This window comes from Serinus canaria, chromosome 2 (assembly GCF_022539315.1).
Source record: "Serinus canaria isolate serCan28SL12 chromosome 2, serCan2020, whole genome shotgun sequence".
Classification (NCBI taxonomy): Eukaryota; Metazoa; Chordata; class Aves; order Passeriformes; family Fringillidae; genus Serinus; species Serinus canaria.
The window spans coordinates 154,394-177,780 of NC_066315.1; the positions used below are offsets into that span (position 1 = coordinate 154,394).

General features: G+C 44.8%; 1 protein-coding gene across 8 annotated transcripts in view; it reads right to left on the bottom strand.

Annotated features, from left to right (window-relative positions):
• SMARCD3 (SWI/SNF related, matrix associated, actin dependent regulator of chromatin, subfamily d, member 3) overlaps window positions 1-23,387 on the bottom strand; it is a 77,658-nt gene that overhangs the window by 35,781 nt on the left and 18,490 nt on the right. For 3 of the 8 annotated variants that reach the window (XM_050970933.1, XM_050970932.1, XM_050970931.1), the window contains exons 3-4: window positions 5,592-5,809; window positions 2,510-2,552 (exon numbers count right to left, since the gene is read on the bottom strand). In XM_050970933.1, the coding sequence (XP_050826890.1) occupies window positions 2,510-2,552; window positions 5,592-5,800 (252 nt within the window). In that variant the 5' untranslated portion in view covers window positions 5,801-5,809. Of the gene's footprint in view, window positions 1-2,509; window positions 2,553-5,591; window positions 5,810-6,102; window positions 6,302-15,678; window positions 15,932-16,775; window positions 16,980-23,387 lie in introns of those variants that run through there. The other 5 variants (XM_018924934.3, XM_050970929.1, XM_009099763.4 and 2 more) reach the window with 3 other exon arrangements.

Sequence of the window (23,387 nt, forward strand, 5' to 3'; positions counted from 1 at the left end):
TTCCAATAGAGCTAAAAATGCAGGAGCAGCATTCAAACATGGTGAATATATGCAATCTGCAATACTATGCATAGTTCTGGCTTCTTGAGAGGTAGATTTAAAAAGGTTTGAAAGACATTAATTTAACTAGGATCAGAGAAAACAAATAACTAAGAGGATTTCAAGAGGGGAGCCTCTCTAACTTGGCAAACTAAAAGTACTTCCCTTGCCAAGCCTAGCAAAACAAAAAAAAAAACCCAAGCTGCCAGATCAAAAGTATGTTTCAGGTAAGGAACCTAACTAGTCTTGAAGTGGCAGTTGTGTCATGGCTTCCAAGATAGAGGGAACCAGACTGTAAGTGCCAGGAGGTCCCATGCAGTTCCCAATCTCCCTATGTGCAAAGTTTGCTGGGTTTAATTTTTCATACAATTATATTCCTGCAAAATTAAATCCTTCTCAAATAGTTGACCTGGAATGGCTCGGTGATCCTATCCAACCAGCACAGTGCTCCAGGACAATGGCACAGGCTTGACCAGAGAGCCTGGAAATCCATCAAGAGGTTACCAGGGCCAACTGCTGGGCCATTATCGTAGCGAGGAACAGTGAGAACCCACCTCCTTTCCCACTACTACGTAAGATGATTTTCAAGAGTCAAATGTATTTAATATCTTCCCCTCTCCCCTTCAAAGTTCCCATAAAACATAAGCAAGAGTCTGCAAAAACTCTGTGGGTAACAGATGCTGACTGGCTGGAAAACATTCCAGAGGTAGTTCCAGAAAGCTGGAAGTTTTACCCCATGTTTCATATGCCTCTCACAGCCACCAGTGCACATCCTCCGCTTGACAGAAGAATGATGTGCGCAGCATTTCTTAATCCCACAGATGGTGTAAGGGATTTCTGATACACTAACTGCAGCCTAACAGAGTACCTTAACCCAGACAGAGGTCACATCATTGATACCACTACTGCAGCTGCACTCATTAAAGCCCCACTGCAGAAGAGACTTCTAGTAAATGCCTTCTTACTCCATCAGTTAAAGCTACTGCCTGGCAGCAAGAAAGATACTGAAAAGCAAGAATATTTGGGGACAGCCTGGTTCTGAAAGCATCTGTAGAGATTTCTGACACACCTATGCAAGGCTCTACCTATTAAAGAATTATCATGGACTCGGTAAACAGAGTCAGTGACCTTCTGCTGGCAAAAAAGTTTGATTACCTCTTACACCTTTTAATCTTGTAAAGGCAACATGCAAAATAAAAACTGAAAATAAAAACACTCCCAAAACCAACCAACCCAACACAAAACTAAAAGCATCTTGAAATGGACATATATTTCCAGCAACAGCCTCACTATACAGGATGTAACATTGTCTGTGAAAACAGTTTGTGTGGGACAGACAAAACTGACATTACAAGAAACTTAGTTTTCATTATAAAAAAGGTACAGACCACCAGCAGAGCAGGAATGAGGCTTCAACATAATTACCAGGGAGGCTGCAAGTGGTTCAAAGGTCTGGGTTTAATGGTAGCTTAGTCCTTTAATGACAGCAGCATAAGAGATCTAATGGCTTACGTATGAAAGGCTCTGCTTTCAGAAAGTGGCAGGAATAACAAGAGAAGTGATAGCATAACATCAGGAGTACCACCTCTTTGGATGGCTGGTAGTAGGCACCTGTGAAATGCCACAGAAGTGACTTCGGAACCTGCCAGCAAGTTTGGGCTCACTTTAGCAGTGGAACTTGAAAACTTGAAAACGATATGGAAGAAAAGGACGCATCTGTCCAAGAGATTCTGAGCCCAGAAGAAGCACCAGAAGTCAAAGTAACTTAGATTAGGATGTGGCAAGGGTATGTATTTTGAAGCCTTTAGGGACCAAGCAGTTTCTTGTGAACTGTACTGAAGAGGGTAAAGAAAAAGAAAAGTATGGGAATAATGAGAGAGGAAAGCAGAGAGAAATCCCAATGTTTAGAAAGGAAGTAGAAGATGTAAGCACTGAGGATCAAACATAGGCAGACACCAAAAGCCAGACGTATCCCCAGGGATAAGAGAATTAGTAACTCTCCGGACAATACCGACCCCTCACTGTTGTTTACAGAGGTTCACTTCAGCCCTATGGTGACACAACCATAAAAATCATAACCTGGTAGTTCTACTGGGCCAGAGACCAGAGCGTGAGCCCACCCCCTGAGGTACAGCCACACTCTGGACTAGGTTTTGGCCAGGCTCAGAAAGGACCAAAAGCCTGGTGGAGCCCCGAGGGCCGTGCTGGCGCCTGGCAGCCCAGCGCCGCGGTCCCTCCAGCAAGCGGCAGTGCTGGCTCGGCTAACCCAGGCGCGAGGCCGCGCAGGCCGGGCTGCTCCGCGCTCCCAGCCCCCAGCCCGGCCCCAGCCTGCCTCTCCACTTTCACACACTGCCTACTTACTTTTTAATTAGATTTTTAAACAAAAAGTGAAAGAATTTTCTAAAATTCCTCTAATTACACTAAGATGCTGAACTGATTGTGAAGGGAATAGGAAATGAAAGCGACTCACCCTCTGAGGGAGAATTTTGTCAGCCATCTTCCTCCTCTTGGCACTGTACATTTTTTAAAGAAAAAAACACGTTACCATGGTGACAGATCTAGGAGTAACGAGGCCACCTGCTAAATTATCCTGACATCTCCACATGCTGGTGCACAGCTGTGCATGCATCAGCAAAAGGGTCTCACCCATGCCCAGGACCTTGTACCCCTTCCCTCAGCAGCCTGGGGAGGCAGTTAGGTAAGAACAAATCAGGGCTGTCTGTTATGCATCCTGGAAAGAAGTCTGTAAGTTCTTTGATCACAGCATCTTCCGTGGTGCAGGGCGGCAATATATGCAAGTGCATGTGCACACACTGCTTCTAGGTACAGACAGGCATGCAGAGGACAGTCTCACGTGTGGCATGCACAGACACACCTACGCGTATGCACATCTGAGTGGCTGAGAACCTGCAAATGGCACGTCAACTTGCTCAAACAGACAACACGCATTTATGCAATCATGCCCAAAAATTAAGTGCTGAAGAACACACATATATATGTGTGTATTTCATATAATGTATGAAAGCACACGCATATGCACACCCTTCCTTCATATGTATATACACACTTGTTTTATTTTAACATATTTGCATGAGTGATGACAAAAGTGGAAGACCTTACATTTCCACATTTCTTCATCTTTATGAACACAGATGTGGTAAGATGTATGTGTATGCCTGCAGTGTGTATACATACTGTGTCTATACCCATACAGAGGCACATTTCTATAGCTATGCTTTTAAAAACACACTTGTACTCGTCTACATAAACACAAATCTGTATGCACCCGAGAAATGCTGCTGTCAGGAAGACTGTCTTCAGATTCTAAGAATTGTACATGCCCACCAAACCTGTCACCCAGCTTTTTCTAACAGGGGCCAAGAGGGAATTCCGGTCCTATTCTTCATCTCTTTAACTTGTAAGGCCTTCATCTTAAGCAGGAGATTAATCACTCTGTCTGTGACAGACAAATAGGAAAAAGCAAACCACCTGCTGCCACTCTGCCATGTCACAAGGACACCCCTCCTTTTCACACTGGAAGTCTGTCCTCAGCCATGTCCACATAAAAGCTGTTTCCACACACATTGGTGTGGCATGTTCTCTTCCTACGTTTGTTAATAATGAGCCAGGGCTGAAATACCAGATCCTTAAGGCTCTTCCCCATGCTCACATAAGCCACGGCTGAGGAACTCTTTGTGCCTGGACGGACAGTGGACAGAAAATTCAGTTAGACCCAACTTAATAGGTGAACAATGTCCCTTTTAAAAGTGTAGGAATAATGGGAATGGAATGTCACATGGTGTGAAACTCCAACACCTTCCACCGCTCACAAAATGAAATCTGTACTGAAACACTTCACAGAATCCGTAAGTAAAGGCTGAGCAAGCCCCAGCTTCCCAAAGGGATTGGGATATGCATGTTCCTGCAAGAACCCCATAGGCTTGCAAATAAAAAGCAAGTAAAAAACAAAGCAACATCCCCAAACAATTTGCATCTCAACAGGTTCTTCAATAATCTCTTACAGAAATGAGATTTTTTGTCTCCACTAAACCTGCCAAGAAAGGACAAGGGCAACTTTCTTGGCCCATGCTAGAAGACATGGAACTCATTTTACCCCTAGAATTGGACCCAAGGTGTCAGAAAAGTGTGCCTGAAAAACACATAATGGGAAACCACAGGGAGGTGGAAATGAAAAAAAGGGAAAACATTCAACACATTATCTGAAGGGAAGGCACAGCAGAAAAAACAGAGAAACTCTGAGTACCCAGGCAGCACTAGTGTGAGCTGGGCTCGAGGCAGTAGAGATCACCACTCAGTCTCAAACTAGAAACACTGAAGTTAAGAACAGGGGAGGGGAACTTTTTTCTGTGAGTCAGGCCACCAAATTTTTAGCAAATACTGTTCTCTAATGCTCCCTGGAAACTAGTTAGTGACTAAAGTTTACCTTAGTTATTCAGCAGGGGCAATTTTTCAGGTTATAGCCGCCCTAAGACCTGAAGCATGGGCATTATTTTGTGGTATTATTTTGTGCAGTTCCTTGGAGAACCTCCTGGGAGGTGCTATAGAATGTGCATTTTGGCTGGTGCTGGGAAAGGCCTCCAAGAGGTACATGCACTGCTTGTGCTCACATGCTGTTCAACTGTAATGTATTAATACTCTCAAGATCAGTGTCCTTTCCAGACGCATCCCAGACACAAGCATTCCCAAATCTGGCTTGCTTATCCAAGGTATATAACCTGGACAGAGCAGGGCTCCCGAAGAGCTGAGCTTAGAGAATCATGTTTTACCTACAGCTGGATTCCCTGACACCACCAGAACACTGCCTAAAGCTGTATATATCTATAATGATTTTGCAAAAGGTAGCCCACACAGATGACTGTACCCTATGTGCGTGTGGATCACACTCAACACTGATGAGGTCTAACGTGCTGCAAAAATAAATTAGTTAATCTATTTAAGAGAGAATGCATTCAGCAATGTACAAGGTGGGCATATTTCAAAAAGAAAATTCCACACAGAAATCCCTCTAATTTTATGAAATTACTTCCAGCACATATTTATTTTTTATGTAAAAACACTTGGACAACTGCAAGTTTTATGACCACTCTTCTGAGTGACCATAGTACAAGCATTCACATGACAAACCAAAGTTTTTTCCACTCGTGTCATTTACAAACTATTAGGTTAGCCAGTCAGAAGTCAGAGCAACTATGCCGAACAGGCAACAAATAATACAATAATTGTACTATATTAGAAGAGAACTGTTCATTAATTCTAAAGGCTAAACATACTCGAAAAATTTATGGCCTGACAAACCTGCAAAGTAAAAGCAGAAAAACTACAAAACCAGACATTATTAAAGGTTGGTTTGTTCAAGACCATTCACAAACAAAAAAGCAAAATTTACTAATATTTTTCCTGCTTAAAAAACTGTCAGTACATAGATCTTCTATTCTTTCTCATTTGATCTTAAAAGTCTTATCTACTGCTAAACAGGTACCATCTTTGCTTCCTCAAACTGTCCTCCTGTGTTGTCTTTCCAGAACACTCACCTCCTAGCTCGGTTCTGAGTGGCTTGCTGCTGCTGCTGCACCTGCTGCTGCACCTGCTGCTGCTGGACCTGCTGTGGTGCAGTGCGTTTTCTTGTTGTTTCCATCACAGTCTGGGGCATCCCAGGTCGCACTGAGGGGCTTCCGACGTATGGGGGGCCTGGAGGACCCATAGGAGCCCCCTGATGGGGCATTCGAGCTCCCGATGGCATCCCAGGGCGCTGGAGGAAAAGCGAAACAGAAAGAAAAGCCAGTTTGGTTCCTCTTTCTGCAGCTGCCAAGACATTTGTACATCATTCAACACAGGCCCCAAGAGATTCCCCGTTTTGACCACCCTCATGAGCACTAAGCAGCAATACAAAGCACACGAGCTCCGTGACTGGTGTATCTTGGATATCATGAAGAGGTATTCAGGGATAAAGTAGACAGGAAACAGGGAGGCAAAATACTAGGCTTGGGAAAACACTCAGTAGTCAGTAGCATATCCAGACCAGGTTACAGCTGAAAGCTCTACCTTCAGCCCGAAGGGGACACCCCATGGCAGTGACACGCAGTCCACACTGGTGCAGCTCACGTGCTGCTCCGAGCTGCGAGCACACTCCCGCTGCATGCGCTGCACTGCCAAGCAGGCGGCTCTGATCAGCCAGCAGACAGAAACCAGCACAGGCAAAGCACCAGGATAAACATTTTCCATTGAGAGCCTTCTACTTCGCCTACACCAGAGAGCAGTGTAAGTTCATAATGCAACACGAATCCTTTAAAAAAAAGGTGATGTCTCAGATCAAGCCTTTAAAAAAAAAAAAAAAAAAAAAAAGAAATGGATGTGGTAGTTTGTCAGCAGCCCCTGTAGGCATTCCAAAGCCCTGGCATTTATGTTGTCTTCTGCATGCTCTTGAGAGACGCTGGGTCAAATCACAAGCTTAATGCTGCACAAGACACACAGTGAATCCAATTCTGAATTCTAAAAGCTTATAGCCATCAAGGAAAGCCACCAGTAAAAAAATGACTGCCTGTAAAATGCAATTGAAAATAGAGAGATCAGCTTAGTCTCATACTGAGAATTATCAATATGTATATGTCCACATATGTGCAAAAAATACAGACACACACACTCTCTAGGCATTTGAAACAGGATGAAAATAAGAATAACAAAACAGCAAAAGCCCTCTGAAAGCCAAGTCCCTCTACAAAGTCTTTTAAGGAAACCAAGAGGTAATGTCATCCATTATGGATAAACAATTGGTTAAAGGATAGAAATGAGGCAAAAGTGATTGGTTCTGAAAACAAAAGAAAGGCACATGTAAACTTCTACTGGGAGTCTCCTTTTCAGCATATTTAAAACAACCTGGGGAAAAAAAAAACAAAAAAAGCCAGGAAAAACCAAGGAAGTGAAGAAGTTTGTTGGTAATGCTAAGTTATTCATGCTGACAAGGATGAAGGCCAGCTTCAGGAACTGCAGAAGGACTTTATGAGACAGAATGAATGCTTAAAAGGAAGATGCAAATGTAGTTCAATGCATATTGAACTGAATTACAAAAGGGAAAAAACCAGTCCAAGAATCACAGACAAAGCAATGGGCCCTAAGCTGACTGCTGTCCAGCAGAACCTTGTTTAAACAGACACTTCCAGAAAATATTGGTTCACTGGTTACTAGAGGTCAAAAAAAATCATAAAGAAAAGAAATAAGAGTGGAGGGAACAGAGGATATCAGTGTGCCATGGCCATGGTGTGTCTACAAATGAAAGTCTGTGTGCAGCTCTGGCTCCTGCAGCTCAGTGATAGCAGAGCAGAGCTGAAACAAGGACAATGAATGGCACAGAAATTCTTAGCATTTGGAACTGCATCCAGGGAAGTAAAGGTAAATATGCTGTGACTTTTCCTCTGGAAAGAGGTGATCCAGGGTGATCTAAAGGAGCATTTACTAGAGCTCTGCAGAATCATGTGTGGCATGGGGAGGACAGTCAGGTATTGAGTGTTCACTGCCCCTGCCAGAATAGCAAACCCTAGCCATCAGCAGAGGGGTCAGGCTCACAGACCACTGGAGGTGTGAGTTTGTCACACCGTGGATATCAGCTTGTGGAACCCTCTTCCAAAAGGGTGCTAACAACATGGAAGACATACTTGGCTTGATAGCTGCAGACTGCGAAAGTACTTGGAAGAAATACACTACTGGACCCCAAAGTGAGATATGTGCAGTCCTGAGGGTATGCAAGCCAGTCTGCTGGGGGTGGGAAGAAAATATTTAATGCACAGTCAACATATATAATTATTTTTAAAAGTTTATATCACTTTTATCTCATAAATTCTACGCTTTCTAAATATTTATATATGTATTATAATAAAAGATAATTCTAAAAATAATTAGGACCCGCATCTCCAAATTAACCATCCAAATCCACTACAGCTCCCAAAGCCCCAGCTCAGTGTCCTCCCTGATCACCACAAGTCTGAGATATTCCTCATGCTTATATCTATAAAGGAAACTGGAGAAAGGAGAGAAATGGATGATCAGCAAAGAACCAATATGGGCTATAACTGGTACAGACAGAGAAGCAAGGTAGGAGGTAGGAGAGTCACTAGCACAGGAATCCAAGCAGATGAATTCAGCACGTGTCAATGTAAGAAAGCAATGGCAGGTGTGGCCACAGAGAGAGCAGCAGGCAGCAGACAGACCAAACTGCAGCTTTGTGCAAAGCTCCAAATGCCTTCTGCTATGAGCCTGAAGTCCCAAGAACAGCTGGAAGAGAACAGTGCTCTCTGTTCCCGTGTATGCGCCCCGACCCTCTGACCCAGGCAGAGTCAGCGGACAGAAATGGCCCAGAAAATGCTTCTCTCTTGAGCCTGTATTTCAGTTCTGTCATCCGTCAAGTCACACATTGTGGCCTCCTTCCAGCAAAGGGCAGACCACCGGGCCAGCTGCTGCCTGTCAGTCAGCTGGGGACATCTGACAGTCATTCAGAAGAGCCCAGATCCTGAGCACAGCCACCTCATAGAGACTGACTGACTGGCTACATGGATAAAACTGAAGGCCCACTTTGGTGCTACTCTAAAGGACAACTTAGGGCTTGAAGAACAAGGTCAACAAGCCAAATTTACTCTCAGTCATGGTCTTACGTTTTTGAACTTCCTTCAGTTTCCTTTGTTAAGCACTAAAAGAGAGAAACAGAGAAAGGACAAAAATGAGAAAAGAGAGGTAGCTCTAGCAAAAGAACATTCAATCTCATCCCCTGACTGCCTCATTCCTTCGCCTGTCCTCATGTTCCTACCTCTGAAATCACTCATAGATAAAATATTACTCACTCCGCAACTGTGCAACTGTCTTCCTGCCGCAAGCCCACCAGACTCCCAAGATACAGAAATGCTTTAGTCATTTAAACTTCGATAAAAGAAGAACATACAAGCATTATCTCACTGTACCTAAAAGCTTATTTTGCTCTCAAACGCACGTGCGATACAAGAGAGTGATGGACAATGCTTCAAATTTTTCACAATAGTGACATTAAAAAGGAAAAGTCTTCATACTAAAGAGTATTCCAATACTATTATGGCTTTTGAAAGAGATCTTGAAGGTGCATCTATCTGCAGGTTAGGATCTGTCTCTCCTCCTCTTCCTCAGCAGGATGGAATCTATCTTTAACAAGAAGCATCCATAGGAAACACATGCAAAACAGCACCAACACATCCTCCTTCCTGGAAAATCATCTACCTGAGACCCCTATCCCTGACCCATCTCTGTTTTTACCCACAGTCCTATCTCCTTTTTACCTCCATTGATTCCATTTGCATGTATTAATCTGCACAATCACCTCACTGGACAGAGGGCAAAACCACTGTTGGCCATAGGAAATGAGGAAGACCACAGCCTGTCCCCAGCTGAAAGGACCACTCTCACAGCTCTGAGAAGGTGAAACAGAAAACAGAGCAGGACAGGACACCATCAAGGGAAAGACACAAAGGCACACAACCAGTATTTCGTGCAGGTATACTGGTCCCCAAGAGTTCTGCTGACTGCCTGTGTACAATGTGCACAGCCCACCACTGCTCTGGCTACAGCTGTTCAAACCTGAGCATGCTGTCAGTACAGCAGAACACCACAGCCCTGATACCTGCTGCCATAGCCCTTCACTGCCGTTCACTGACCAGTTTCCTAAGCTGTGTTTGGCTTGTCTGCTGTCTTCCTTGCCTGAACTTCCTGTCACATCAGAGCTCTGCCTCTGTCCTCTTTGTCATCCTTAAGTGAACTTCTGTCTAACAGCAGTAACAAGACAACATTAGAGCAGTGCTTTTCTATGTTCTTCTACTGTGGAGTCTTTTTTCAGGGGATGTGCATCACAGCAGTCAAAACACAGAAGTAGAAAAAAAGGAGTCCTGTCTGGACATACCAGTAAGAGGAAAATAACCTGGAGAACTGACAGGTGAAAGTAAAAGAAAGTGTCAAGAAAAGTAAAGCAAGAACACCCACAAGAGTCCTCAGAAAGACTGAACAGGGAGCCAGGAGTTGCTGCATTGCAGCTGAGTGCTAAGCTGCACCTACAGCAATCTCCTGTCCTGACAGACTCCATCCACCTCAGCACCATAGAGGCGGCTCTTACAGCTGGCTTGTGGGGAACAGCCACCAGCTTCTTGTTAACAGAGACACTGACAGATTCTGAGAATAACTGCACCAAGTATACAAATAGCATATTTCTTAATTAAAAAGGAGCCTCCAAGAAAAATGGAGAGAGACTGTTTACAAGTCTCTCTCCATGAATGACAGAACAGGAGAGAAGGGCTTCATACTGACAGATAGTAGGTTTAGATCAGAAGAAAATTCTTTACTCATGAGGCCCAGGTTGCGGCTGCCTCATCCCTGGAAGCGTTCAAAGCCAGGCTGGATGGAGCTTGGAGCAATCTGGTCTAGTGGAAGGTGTCCCTGCCCAGGGCAGAGGGGTGGGACAAGATGATCATTAAGGTCTCTTCTAATCCAAATAATTCTATGATTTCTATAGGGCATAAACATAAGCAAGAGGAGATATCTGATGCTGTCTGGAAGTAAGAATGAGTAACTAGAAGTACATGGAACCCCTAAGAAATTTAGACTAGATTGATACTGTGTGATGGCAAGTTTCTGACGGCACAAATGGTTTCCCAACTGGATCTGTTGTTTCAAAATGGGCTCTTAGAAGTACAACAAATAAAACTGGTACAAGGATTCTCTGCTCCTTAAAAATATAGATTTTACTTCATGAGTTCCCCTTTTTAATGTCTATGAATCTTTTAGAGGCTTAGTAAGCTGAAACATCAGTATCGCAATTCTTGCTTCCTGCCATATTCACCTTCCTCCATTTCCCAAAAGCTCTCGGTCTGTAAGTCCAAGTGTTCCAGGTACCACACACTTTAATAAAATATTCACAACAATCCAGAAGTCTTTAACTAGGAAAACATCCCATTCACAGAACTGTGAATTGGAACACGAGATTAAGTTCAGTTCTATTTCATGCATGTCTGTTCACAGTTCAGAATAATCTGCCAGCAAGTTCAAGTGGTGCATTTGGATGCAACCAAAAGAAAAAAACCCAAGAAAGTCTTTGGAATTGAAACAAATAAACCCTACAGACCAGCTTTGAGTTCCACCATTCATCTCATCACACCACTGCTGTGATATAATGTATAGAAGGGATTTTGTGTGAAGAACTACCAGAATGCACCTCTTGAAAAGTATGGCTTTGGGAGGGAGAGGAACAACAGACCTCTACAGCACCATGACTAGCTTGAAGAGAGAAGAAGCTGGTCAAGAGCTTGTTGTCTCTTCCCTTACAATAATCAAACAATAGCTGGCAGGATCAGATAATTCCTTAATGTGAGATAAGCTGAAAAAATTTCTGACACAAAACACTGACTGCTAGAAGCTTAGAAGGGTTCAGGAAGATAGCATTAGACTAACATCCATAAATAAAATCCACAGAGAGGCACTACACAGAGGGCAGCTTTGGGTCAGAAAGCTCCCAAGCTCCAAATCAGAGTATTCATATGAATGCATGAATGATCACTAAGGTTTTGGCTTGTTCCTGCACTTCCATGCCGCCTTCCACTGCCCCCATTCTACATGGGATACTGAACTAAATGATGATCTGACTATTTTCAAAGTCCTACAGTATTTTTTTTTTAGAAAGAGAAGAGCAATTCAAACATCTCACAGATCCATTGTATCCATACACCTACATTCATCAGCAAATCCAAGTTTTCTCAAGCAGAAACTCAAATTTGTTTAACAAGCCCATATTGCACAAAATCAGTGATCTCAATTAAAGCCTTGACTGGCATTAATGATTTTATTTTCTTCATTATGTATCAACCTTTCTCTCTTTGACAGTCTGAAATCAGTCCAGGGCTAGAAAAGGACAAACCTTCAATTTCTACCAGCAGCTTGCTCACATAGCTGAACGTTGCACAAGGTTTTCATTCTAGCTGTCCCCTGTAACTACCTTCCCAATCAAATTCTTTGCCATAAGGTTTCTTGATTTCTCCATTAGTCCCTACTCGCCCCAAATACCCCCCTGTTGACCACAACAGGGAACATGCACACAGCAGTGCCTCCATTCTAGGCCCCGTTCCCTGAGGATGCCCTTGCAGAGAGAAGCACACAGGGAGCTCTGTGGTAGAAAGTGGAACAAACTGTCCAAAACAAACGGTTCATGAGGCTCTTTTCTAGCCATTCCAGTGTTAGCTGGCTTATGCTCTGACAAGACAGTACCTACACCCATGACAAAAGAAAAATTAGTAGGATATTTTTCATTAGCAAAGTTCTACTTTTTTCAAACTTGGCCATACTCTCTGCACTTCACTATTGCCAGTAGTGATCTCTACAACCCTGTGACGGAGTGGGAGAAACAGTCACATTTATTCACTTAAAACTAAAACAAACTAAATACACAAACTAAAAACACCATTCGATTTTGGGAAAATATCTTTAGTTTTTCCCATCCTAATAAAACCTCCATAATTTTTATAATATACTGAAATATGAGTCCTTGAGGTCATGCAGTTCTTCCTCCTCTCAAAGAAGTACTACCAGTATCTCCATCATCTCTGACAGACGTTTACTTCTTTAACCAGTACCCAAGAGCCTCCAATGACAGAGATTTTACAATTAACATAATCAGTCTCTATACTTAGAGATTATAAATAAAACAAAAAAATACCCCTATTCCCTCACAGACGAAGCCTTCAGAGGAGTCCCACTACTTCTGCCCTCTGAGTTTCCAGTATTTTCGCTTTTTAGTCATACAGATTACAAAACCAGAAAAACATTATTGTAAGTATATGCCACAGATTTGCAATTGCTTCTGCGTTATTCCCTGCCCCACTTTCCAATCAGACTAACAGTTTATGTGATTTCTTATTAGCTAGACACTAGGCAGCTCACAGGACATCCAAGCCTTTCTCCTGAATAGTGACATTTCATTTAAACCCACCACGTATTAGGAGATGTAAAACTCATACATGAAATTCATTGCTTACCCCTTTTTCCAAATCACTGATAAATCTGTTATAGATCCTCCATAACCATCAGACCTGTTGTTTAGTCTGTTCTAACACTGATGAGTTATCGTATATATTAAATATTTGTTTACATGCTGGCATGCTCTGACACTCTTCTTTCACTGTTGTAAATGCCATTTCATATGAGAGAGTTTATGTATTCACCATAAAATCCTAAGATCAAAGAAGTAGACAACCAAACAAAAAGAGGACTGAGGATAAGGAAAGCAGTCACATCAGTGATACACAGGTTTGTATGAATCTCAGAGTGGAACTAATATTAAACTGTAGAGATTAGCAGGAACTACGAAATAACGCCTATTAGCAGAAAATAAATAAGGATAAGGACTTATATTGCCACAGAGAGCTTCCTAAGCATAGCAGAGAGGACAAAGATTAAGATCACCATAGGAAATAGAAGGTGATTTGAACTGACAGCAAGTACATTGTAAATACACCTATGACTCCAGAGTTAAGAAAGGCACATACAACTTTATAGGGGTATCTGGTGGATAAAAGGCAAGAAGATTGGCTTTGGAAGGAAGATAAAGTGGGAACAGGAAAAGCACATAGCAGCAGATGAAAAAGGTCAGAACAAGGGGAGAAGAAAATGAACCTCTCAGCAGGTTCTTGTGTGCAGATGACACAGCCAAGGTCACCAGCACAAGGCACCAAGCAAAGGTTCCTGCAATCCAGTCACAAGAGGACAGATGTCTGGACAAGAGTTTTGACAAGACCAGCACCACGGACCTTCTCAAGACTAAACAGGAAGATACCTGTTTGAGTAAGAAAAAGACAAAAGAGAAAGAAACAAAGAAAAAAGCAGGGGAGGGAGACACAGGCAGGAACCATTTAAGGGATCCAGCCAGCAATGAGGCCTATGGTAGGAACTAGAGGACAGAGGAAACTGAAGAAAGTAATGACCTGCAGCAAGAGTAGCAACTTATTCAACAAAATGTAAGGGCACCTAAAGAAATGTCATAAAGACTGCCTGAAATGTACTACTGGAGAGCAGAAAATGCATTGATAAAAAGATAATAAACGTAAATGTGGTGATTAAAGCCATATTTGTCCATACAAATGCTAGAAAAACAGAGGAACGACAACAAAAATGACTAAGTACAGCATGAAGCCTTTGCCGGGGGGGGGATTCTTCCCACAAAAATGATGCGCAAGACGCTGATAAACCTGAACAGGAGTAAAAGCATAGTAAAAATAAATAACTGAAAGAGATTTACCCTTTCTAAAAGCCCAACTGCTGACCAGAGGTGTAACAAACTATCAAGGTCTCATGAAGGAGAGAAAGAAGCGTCTCACTTGAGAGTTTTAACCTTTGAAAGATTTCACCTTTCAGGGGGATCCCCTCTGCCTGGGACAAATGAGGAAGAAGACATCATCTAAGCTGGCAATATGGAAAAGCACAATAGCAGGATCAAGTGCACAAGAGCAAAGGGCAAAGTGACCTTAGCCAAGGAACATATGTTTCCAGAAAGATCAAGTGAATCCAAGAGCTACGTGCCCATAGGAAATACTACAGAATTATCCTGTTAATTTAAGTGTCAACAAAGAAAAAAAAGATTTCTCACAACATTCTACCTTTGTTTACTTCTCCCCATTTTTTGAGAGGGGAGAGAAAATAATTTTCAATAACCAAATTAAATAATGTTGTCATAGAATAAAAAAATTAGGCATTTGAAGAAGAGACTAGTCCTTGAAATTAAAGCAGAATCTGACTCCAAAAAATTCCACTAAAGTCTGCTATGCAACTTGATTTTTCAATGAATTAATTCAGGTGTTGACACACTTTGGGTAGTAATAAAACAGAGGAGCCAGCACTAGGCAAACTCAGGGTAATGGCTGGCATGGCACATTCTCTTATTTGGCAGGATACAGGGCCTGGAGAGAGAAAACGAAGTTATAGCTTTTTTTCATATTTTTAAAGTAATGGAAGAGTGACTACCCCAACCCATGTTCTGATCAAAATGAACCTGAGATGAGGAAAAAAACTAAAGGAAAGAACAAACCAGGCACCAAAGCAGAACTAAAGGAGATAATAATGAAGGAAAGGAGAGGGTGATACAAGAGGTGTTCAGGCACCAGGACAACAACCAAGAAGCCCCAGCCTTGGCAGCAAGAAGCAGGAAGATATATAGAGATATTCCAGGCTAATGCATATATTCAAGTAAGATGCCACTAGCAACAAAACTCACAGGGTAGAAAAGGCAGACTTTCCTGGCATCCAAATAAGTAATGGAAATGAGTTCTGCTATATTCATTCCAGTATAAATTAAAAATTTCCCAGGCTTAAGAGCCCTGCATGCTGCTTTCACACGAAGGCCAGCTAGATGTGGAATAAGGAAATTCACAAACCTATTTTTGCCACTCTTCTTGATACTAAAGGAAGAGCACTGGTGTGCAAATGCCAAGGGAAACTTTAGAAAAGGAAAAATCATCCCATCTGCCACCCTCCCAACTTGCTTCTGGTTCTGCTCAGATACAGCCATCACAATCCACACCACCTTGACAAACCCACATGTCCACAACTAAACCACCGCTACCACCTGCATACCTGCTCTCTGTCACCCTCGAGCAGCTGCCAATCTCGTTCAGCCTGCTCCTGTTCACTAGCACCACATCACCTCTTCACAGCTCCCACCACTGCAGAAGGCCACCTCAGAGTCCCTGGCCCTGCCAGACCCAACATATCCAGGATCTAAAGGACACACACAAGATCCTACACATCTGGAGTAAGCCTGAATCATGGAGACAACTAAATAGTCTGCCTTGAGCCCCACAGGTTTCTATGACCTCTCTACAAGAGCCCCCACCTGATGTCATCAAAAAGGTGTCACAGGAGGTGCCAGGATCCTCAAGAAAGAAGCACTCGGGAATATCAGCATCCAAACAATATCACATTCCTTCGGGCTCTTTAACAGCCTTATTTCTGTTCAATGTGTATCAATGCTAGAAATCCAAATGTTATAAATGGTGACTGCTCTCAGACACTAGAGTCATTTAAAGAACGTTTCCAATGGCAGCAAAACAGGGTGAGCATTTCCCCTTAAATGGAGATCGAAGACCTGATTCTTAAACAAAAGCAGGAACATTTTTAAAGACCTAAAGGATTGCTTTAATTAAGCATGGCACCCTGAAATTCTCTCGTGGGTGAGTTTTCATAGACTGTTACAGACCTGCAGAGCTAATCTCTTCAAGCCCCTGAAAGTCACCTGTTAAGTAGCCAGAGGATACAAACGAGCCAAGACTGAAGACAAGAACCAGAGGCAGCACCCCAAGGCTTCATCAGCCTCTCATCAGAATTGTTTTCCAAAACACAAGTTTGATTACAGAACAAAGTGTCCTACAAGCCCATATGGGTTAGATCCAGTGCAGATTCTGCACCATGATCAGGCTGAAAAGCATGCTATTCACCATTCATGGAGAATCACAGCAAAAAGCACAGCACACATCCCCCCAGACATAAGCCTGTATTAACAATGAATCAGTGCATAGGCTGGGGGTTCTACAGACCCCAGTGTTCTCCCGGTGAGGCAGCTACCAGCGCCCCAGGAGCACACTGCAGGAGCCAATCCAGCCCAGCACAGAACCTCCAGTTTCCACTCATCCCTCTATTCAGAGCCAGCCAGCTCACTAACTTTCCCGACTCACCACCCCATGGACCAGAAACTCAAAAAGTTTGCTTTTCGTAGCTTTGCGAGCCCCTCCTGTAACTTCATCTGTAGCCATCAGGGTCTGCTCAGCCTCTCTCACTCTCTCTCTTCCTCTTTCTTTCCCTTTTCTGCCTTTTTCTCCAACTCTCCCCTCTGAGTCCTGCTGGGCTCTCACACTTCTAATAGCACGGAGTGGGGAGGGGGCCCCTTCAGGGCCTTCCTGACGGCCCACTCGCGCTCAGCCTCAGCTGCTGCATTCCTCCACTGATAAGCCAGAAATAGTTTGTGCTGCCGGGCTCTGTCTGTTTACTCTGTAGGGACAGAAAATCCAGCTTTTTAAACCTCTCTGTCCAAACAGCAGAGATAAGCAGGAGGCAAATTGAAAAACACGTCTCAGTTTTCCCTGGTAGTGCTGCAGCTTCTCCTCCTCTGCATCAGGGATGGGAAATTCTGGGACAAGGGGAAGGGGGAGGGGGCAACTTCAACAGTGACATAGAGCTCAGCACCTCGCAGAGATGTTTTCCCATTAGAAAATGCAGCAGGCGAGCAGTGGTTTTCCCTTGCTCCCACTGCTCCTCCCGCACTGCATTTCCAGGCCCTTTCCCCAGGGACCTGGCAGGCAGCACACAGAAACATTCGCTGGCAGCATTTCCAGCATGAGAGGAGAGCTAACCCCTCTGGACAAGAGAGAAGCAGCAGGAGGCCTGAGCTGGGAACAGGGAGGGACAACATGTGGAAGCCAGGGGAAAGAAAGTGTGTGAGATCAGCAGAGGAAGGGGGTGGGGGCAGCATGGCGGCACAGCTCCCACGGCTTGTTTCCAACCCCCACTCCCACCACCTCTCCCCAGTGACCACGCTCAGGATGCTCTGCTACCACTGTGATGGATCCTCCAGAGACCCCAGGATGACTGACAGACGCAGACAAATTATTAACACCACAGCTGCTGTAAGACATCAGCAGTTCACTGCTTGTCACACAAAGCCCTGCACGACAGCGTGTGACATCCAGGACACTGCTGGGAACATGAAGTCCAAGAGGGAAGGGAGAAGAGAGCAGCAGCCCAGCCCCTCGGCGGCGCTGGCAGCACGGCGGCCATTCCACGAGCAGAGCGTGGCTGCTCCATGATGGCCGAGCCCGCACTGAGGGCCCGGGGCACCGATCTGCTTCCCAGCAGCTCACGAGGGCCCATCTTCCCTAGTCTCCCTTAACACAGCAATAGGCGAGATGTTGCCAGGTTACAAGAGGGGTTTATTCTATTTCTCTGCTTGAAATTCTTGTCTAGGGGCTGTGAATTTTCTGGCAGGACTGCAAACAACAGGATCAGATCAGAAACAAAATTATTCTGCCCTCATCCAATAATAAAAACAAGCACAGAAAAGACACTGCACTGACTAGCAGCGAAGGCCAAGCCATGAAGGTCACATGGCCTTCTGAACATGGGGATGAGGACCATGACTTCCACTGATTTTTAGGGTCACCCCAATCTAAGTGCTAGTGTGTGGCAACAGCCCGAGGAATCACAGAAACTTAGGGAGGGTGAGCATGGTTATCATCTCCCCCTCTCAGCCCCTCAGAAGGAATATGCCAAGCAAATCAACATAGACTTGCCTTGTTTTGTACTGGAAAAATTCCTTAAGTTCTAGGTGAACTAAAGGCACGTATAATCTGGAACCAACTGCTGCATGTCTGGTGGATGTGGTCATGTCAGGTTAACTTGATGTGGAGAGCTTTTTCCAACCTAGAGGACTCTAAATTCTACATGCCAGCGTGACTGGCAAGGCAGCATGCAGCTGGTATCTGCCATGTTTTTTAGACCCCAGACTCACACAGGAATGCTGGCTCCCATGAAGTGAGCCCCTTCCCTGCTCCCGGCAGACAACCTGCATTTTCCTCACAGTCTGCACTAGCTGTGGGTGCCGTACTGGCCGGCGGTCTCAGCAGTCCCGGCCATAGGGGGGACCGGCCCCGGCCAGTGCGGCTGTTTCCCCCCCTGGCGGGGAGCCGTGCGAGCCCGCACCGCGTGAAATACCACCAAGGCCGGGCCGCAGGGCTCCTCCAGCAGCCGCCGTTACGGGCCCGGCGCGTCCCGCGGCCCTGCCCGCCCTCTCGGCGCGGGCAGGGGCGGCGGTGGCTCCGGGGTGCGGCGCGGCGCGCGGTCCCCCCTCGCGTCCCCCCGTGCTCCGTCGCCAGCACCATCGGCACCGAATGGCAACGGCGCGCCCGGCACGGGCAGGGCGTGCGCCTTCCACGGTCCCGGACCCGCCGCGGGCGGGCGAGGACCGGCCCGGGCCAATCCGCCTGCCCGGGGCCGGACAGGGCCGGGCCAGGTCGGGCCGGGCCGGGCGAGCAGAACCGCGGCGGGCGCAGCGCGGCCCGCGGCCCCGGGCGCGGCGCGCGCATGCCCGGCGCGGCCCCGTGAAGGTCAGCGCGCGCCAGCGGGGACGCGCGGGCGCTTTAACCCCTCCCGCGCCGCGCCCGCACCGGCACCGCCCGCGGCCCGAGGAGCGGCACGGAGCGGGATCTGGCTGTTCTCGGGCCGGGCCGGAGCCCTGAGCCCTGGCCCTTTGTCCCCCGGCCGGAGCATGCGCTTGGCTGCGAAGTTCAGGGTTTTCCAATTTTTCCCTTTAGCTGCAGATACGGCATGGAGCCGCAGCCGCCCCGATCTCCATCAATAGGCACTGAGTCCCTTCTGGAGCAGGAGGACATTTGCTATGAAGTGCTACTAATTTAAGTTGAAAACCATACCATATATATTGTAATCTATCTGGATGTTCTTAACAGACATCCAAAACCAGGTTTCCTTGAACATCAAATTCCAAGGCCAGCCACTTGAAAATTATGGAATGGCAGCCTCACGTCAGCCGTTGACTGAGTAAATGTAAAAAAAAAAAAAAAAAAAAAAAAAAAATCCTGTAATAATAAAAACAGCTCTTAGCATGATGGTGGTTCTCCAAGCACTTTAGAAAAATACAGTACAAATGGATGGAAGTGACTTGCCCAACATTACCTAGCTGAGAATGAAACCCATTTCCTGTGATTCTTCAACCCTTCACAATAGTGTCCAGGAAAACTACTGTGTGAGGCATTTGCACAAAAGGGTGAAGGTTACCATGCAAGAATGTAATTTCCCATACTAAGAGAAACAGCAGATAATTTTATTTTAATTTGTTTGGATTTCTATTTTCCCAACTTTTTTTTTCCCCCATAGAAGTGTAGAAAATAATTTTCAATGTTCTTTTAAAAAGTGAATGATTCAACCCAAGTGATCCCCAACTGCTGCAAGTATCCTGGCAGCTCCCAGCCATCTCTGACCTGGAAGCTCTCTGTGCCGTGGGGTTCTGTGCAAGGCTTGTGTTCCTCCATTCATTCCTGGAGGCTGAGCATGTGCTGGAGCCTCATTCCTACTCACTTTCAGCTCGCTTCATGTCCCATTCCCAGACCACTCCATTTCAGAGAAAGGTTGATCCCCTTCCCTGGTACTTCCTGGGGCACTGGGAGCCCACTTGGTGTGTGTGGTTTGGTTTAACTTCTGTTAGTCAGGGCTTTTCAGGCTGTTAAACTAAGACGGTCTGATTAGAAAAGAGATGAACCAAGTTGTTTTAGGGAGACATGTTTGCTGTTACTTTTCATTTTTTGATCTGTAGGTAATTATAGAAGTAATGAAAGTGCTGGTTGCCTTAAGCAGGTGTGATTTCCCTCACCGAAGTTTCACTTAAGTTAGCATCACTCTTTTCACCGAAACTTAGAATAACTGCAATAGTTTTGGAATTGATGCAATGTGGCATAGAAGACATGCTGGAACCAGAAAATATCCCAAGACGGAGGCTCTGCTTAATCAAAAGAAATGTCCACTTGTTCCTGAGTTCAGAATTATTCAATAGTCTCATTAAAAATATGGATAATGTACTTAGAGAACATGCTTATATAATTTCCTTTGGAGAGGTTACCAGTTTGCTACAAGAGATTATGAAAATTAAAGTCCTGAGGACTTGGAGATGTGTCCTGTTTTTTTCAAACCACAATTCCATCTGAAACAGTGGGGGGTTCCGCATAAGGATATAAACCAGCAACTATCTAAACAGAAGATGGAGAACTGGCTGAAGAGACTTTTTTTTCAGAAAAAACATCTGGGGATATGATAGATCGTAAGCTGAATGAGAGTTAACAGTACTACACTGTCACAAAATAAACAGATAAGCCCCAGAAAATCAGGACAGTGAAGGAATGCTGCCCCACTGCTCTCATCCCCTTGGTGGCAGCACAGGCACTGACAACAGTACTCTAGATTCTTCATTTTTCCTCATTCTGTCTCTCCTCCTTCTCCCCATCCTCTGAGCTCTCCAGGCCACAAGCTGTTCCAGCTCAACATTTACTTAAGGTTGAAAAATTAAATTTTGCCAGAATTGCTGAGGAACTCTTCCAAAGCAATTCTGTTGTGGTATGAATTGTCAGTGTCTCATCCAGACCAACCTTTGCATCAGAGGAAACGTGAGAGAAACCAGGAAACCAGGAAGGTTAAGAAAGAACAGTAAGTGTGACAAGAACTGTAAGGTCCACACAAGATAAAGAGAAAACAACAGTTTTCAGGTGCCCAAAAGGCTGCTGCAAATACAGGGAAGAGCTGCTCCCCATACACAGAGTACAGGAAATAACAGCTTGAATTTCTCCCAGGAAGATTTATGTTAGATATTAAGGAGAAGCACAGCAGTGACAGTAGAGATGTTCTGGGAGAGTTTGTCCAGCAATGATGGGACTCCTCATCGCCAAAGGTCTTTCAAGAGCAGGTTAGACAAGCATCTATCCAGAGTGATGTGGGTGGTGTGGATTCTGACCTGGTGTGGATTCTGACTGCAGACAGGACAGAGGACCAGCTGATTTCCAGAGGTTCCTTTTGCCTTATTTCCATACAAAAACTGAAATTTTGTAACACAAAGGTTCCTTTCTCTGTTAGGCCTTTCCAGTATGTGTTCCTAAAATTTATTGGGGAGGACGTGGCGGGAGGGCGGGAGGGCGGGAGGGAGGGAGGGAGGAAGGGAGGAAGGGAGGAAGGGAGGAAGGGAGGAAGGGAGGAAGGAAGGAAGGAAGGAAGGAAGGAAGGAAGGAAGGAAGGAAGGAAGGAAGGAAGGAAGGAAGGAAGGAAGGAAGGAAGGAAGGAAGGAGGAAGGAAGGAAGGAAGGAAGGAAGGAAGGAAGGAAGGAAGGAAGGAAGGAAGGAAGGAAGGAAGGAAGGAAGGAAGGAAGGAAGGAAGGAAGGAATAAGACAAAGAGAAGTGTTTGTCTCTGTCTCTGAAGGTTCCAAACATCACTGTGAAGAGATAAACTTATTTCTTGATTATTTTAAAAGCAATCAAAGGCAGGGACGCTAAAAGACAGAGAAATATATAAAATATATGTAATATTACAGGATACAAAATAATGAGTCATCAGAATTATCATCAACCATACTAATATTTTAGTCAATTCTGTTTGACATCATGGTAAGCTGTCTAGTTCTAACATGCCTTTACCTCCACTTTTCCATCATCACCATCCTCACCATCCCTCTTTACACCGAGTGTGCAGCAACAGCTGTGCACAAACATCTTCAAACATCTGAGCAAAGAACCAGAGCACTGCAAGCAGCAGCTACAATCCTCATCCTCTAACCCAGGGCCAGAGCAGAGCTGCAAAGTGTGAGAGGTTAGTAGTAAGTAAGTTGGGAATAGATATTTGAATTTTTCAGAAGTGAATGAAATAGAGGAATTCTTGGTGGGTAATCCTGAGGGAGCAGAGAGAAAGACCTATCAACAACTACCCTCCAACTAACTGCCCCCTTAGTCCAGAAAGTGTATGTTCATGATATTTGAATGAATATCATGAAGATGGTCAGAATGATGGCTTTGGGGTGCGTTTGGTAAGAGCATCTAGAATATTCACCTGCTGTCACTCACTGTCACTCACTGAGGGAACCACTGGTTCTTCCCAATGAGGGTGGTCAGGCCCTGGCACAGGTTGCCCAGACAAGCTGTGCCTGCCCCATCCCTAAAAGTATTCCAGGTCAAGTTGGACAGGGCTTGGAGCAACCTGGTTTACTGGTTGGGCTGGAAAGTCCCTTCCTACTCAAACCATTCTACAATTCTCTGATTCTATGTATAATCAACAGCAACCATGTCACATCTAACCTTTTCAGATATAAGTTTATTGTGCAACACTTTAAATCTGGGTATTCCTTCAGGATAGCTGCTAAAAATCCGAGTTCTGGGGTTTTGTGACTATTTTTATTTACTCTTATCAACATTGTCCTTAATGGTCCTTTGTGTCTTATGTTCACACTTTGAAGCATTTCTGCATACTTGTCACATCCACATTCACTCCTCCTTTTGTCCGACTAAACAAGTGAAACTGTTATTTGCCTTCTTAAAACTCTGTGCCCATTTCTCATCATTCCATCTTTTTCTGTCAGTCCCAGTTAACCTGGCTAGAACAAGGGCAGACAGAACTGTACCTCCAGTGCCCAGGCCACATGCTGGTGTGCCAGTAAGACTTTTCTCACAAGCAAAAATCTATCAAACCTCGCCAGGCTCACAGCTGCCTTCCACAACATCCTGACAGTGACAGCTCCATGTTCTCT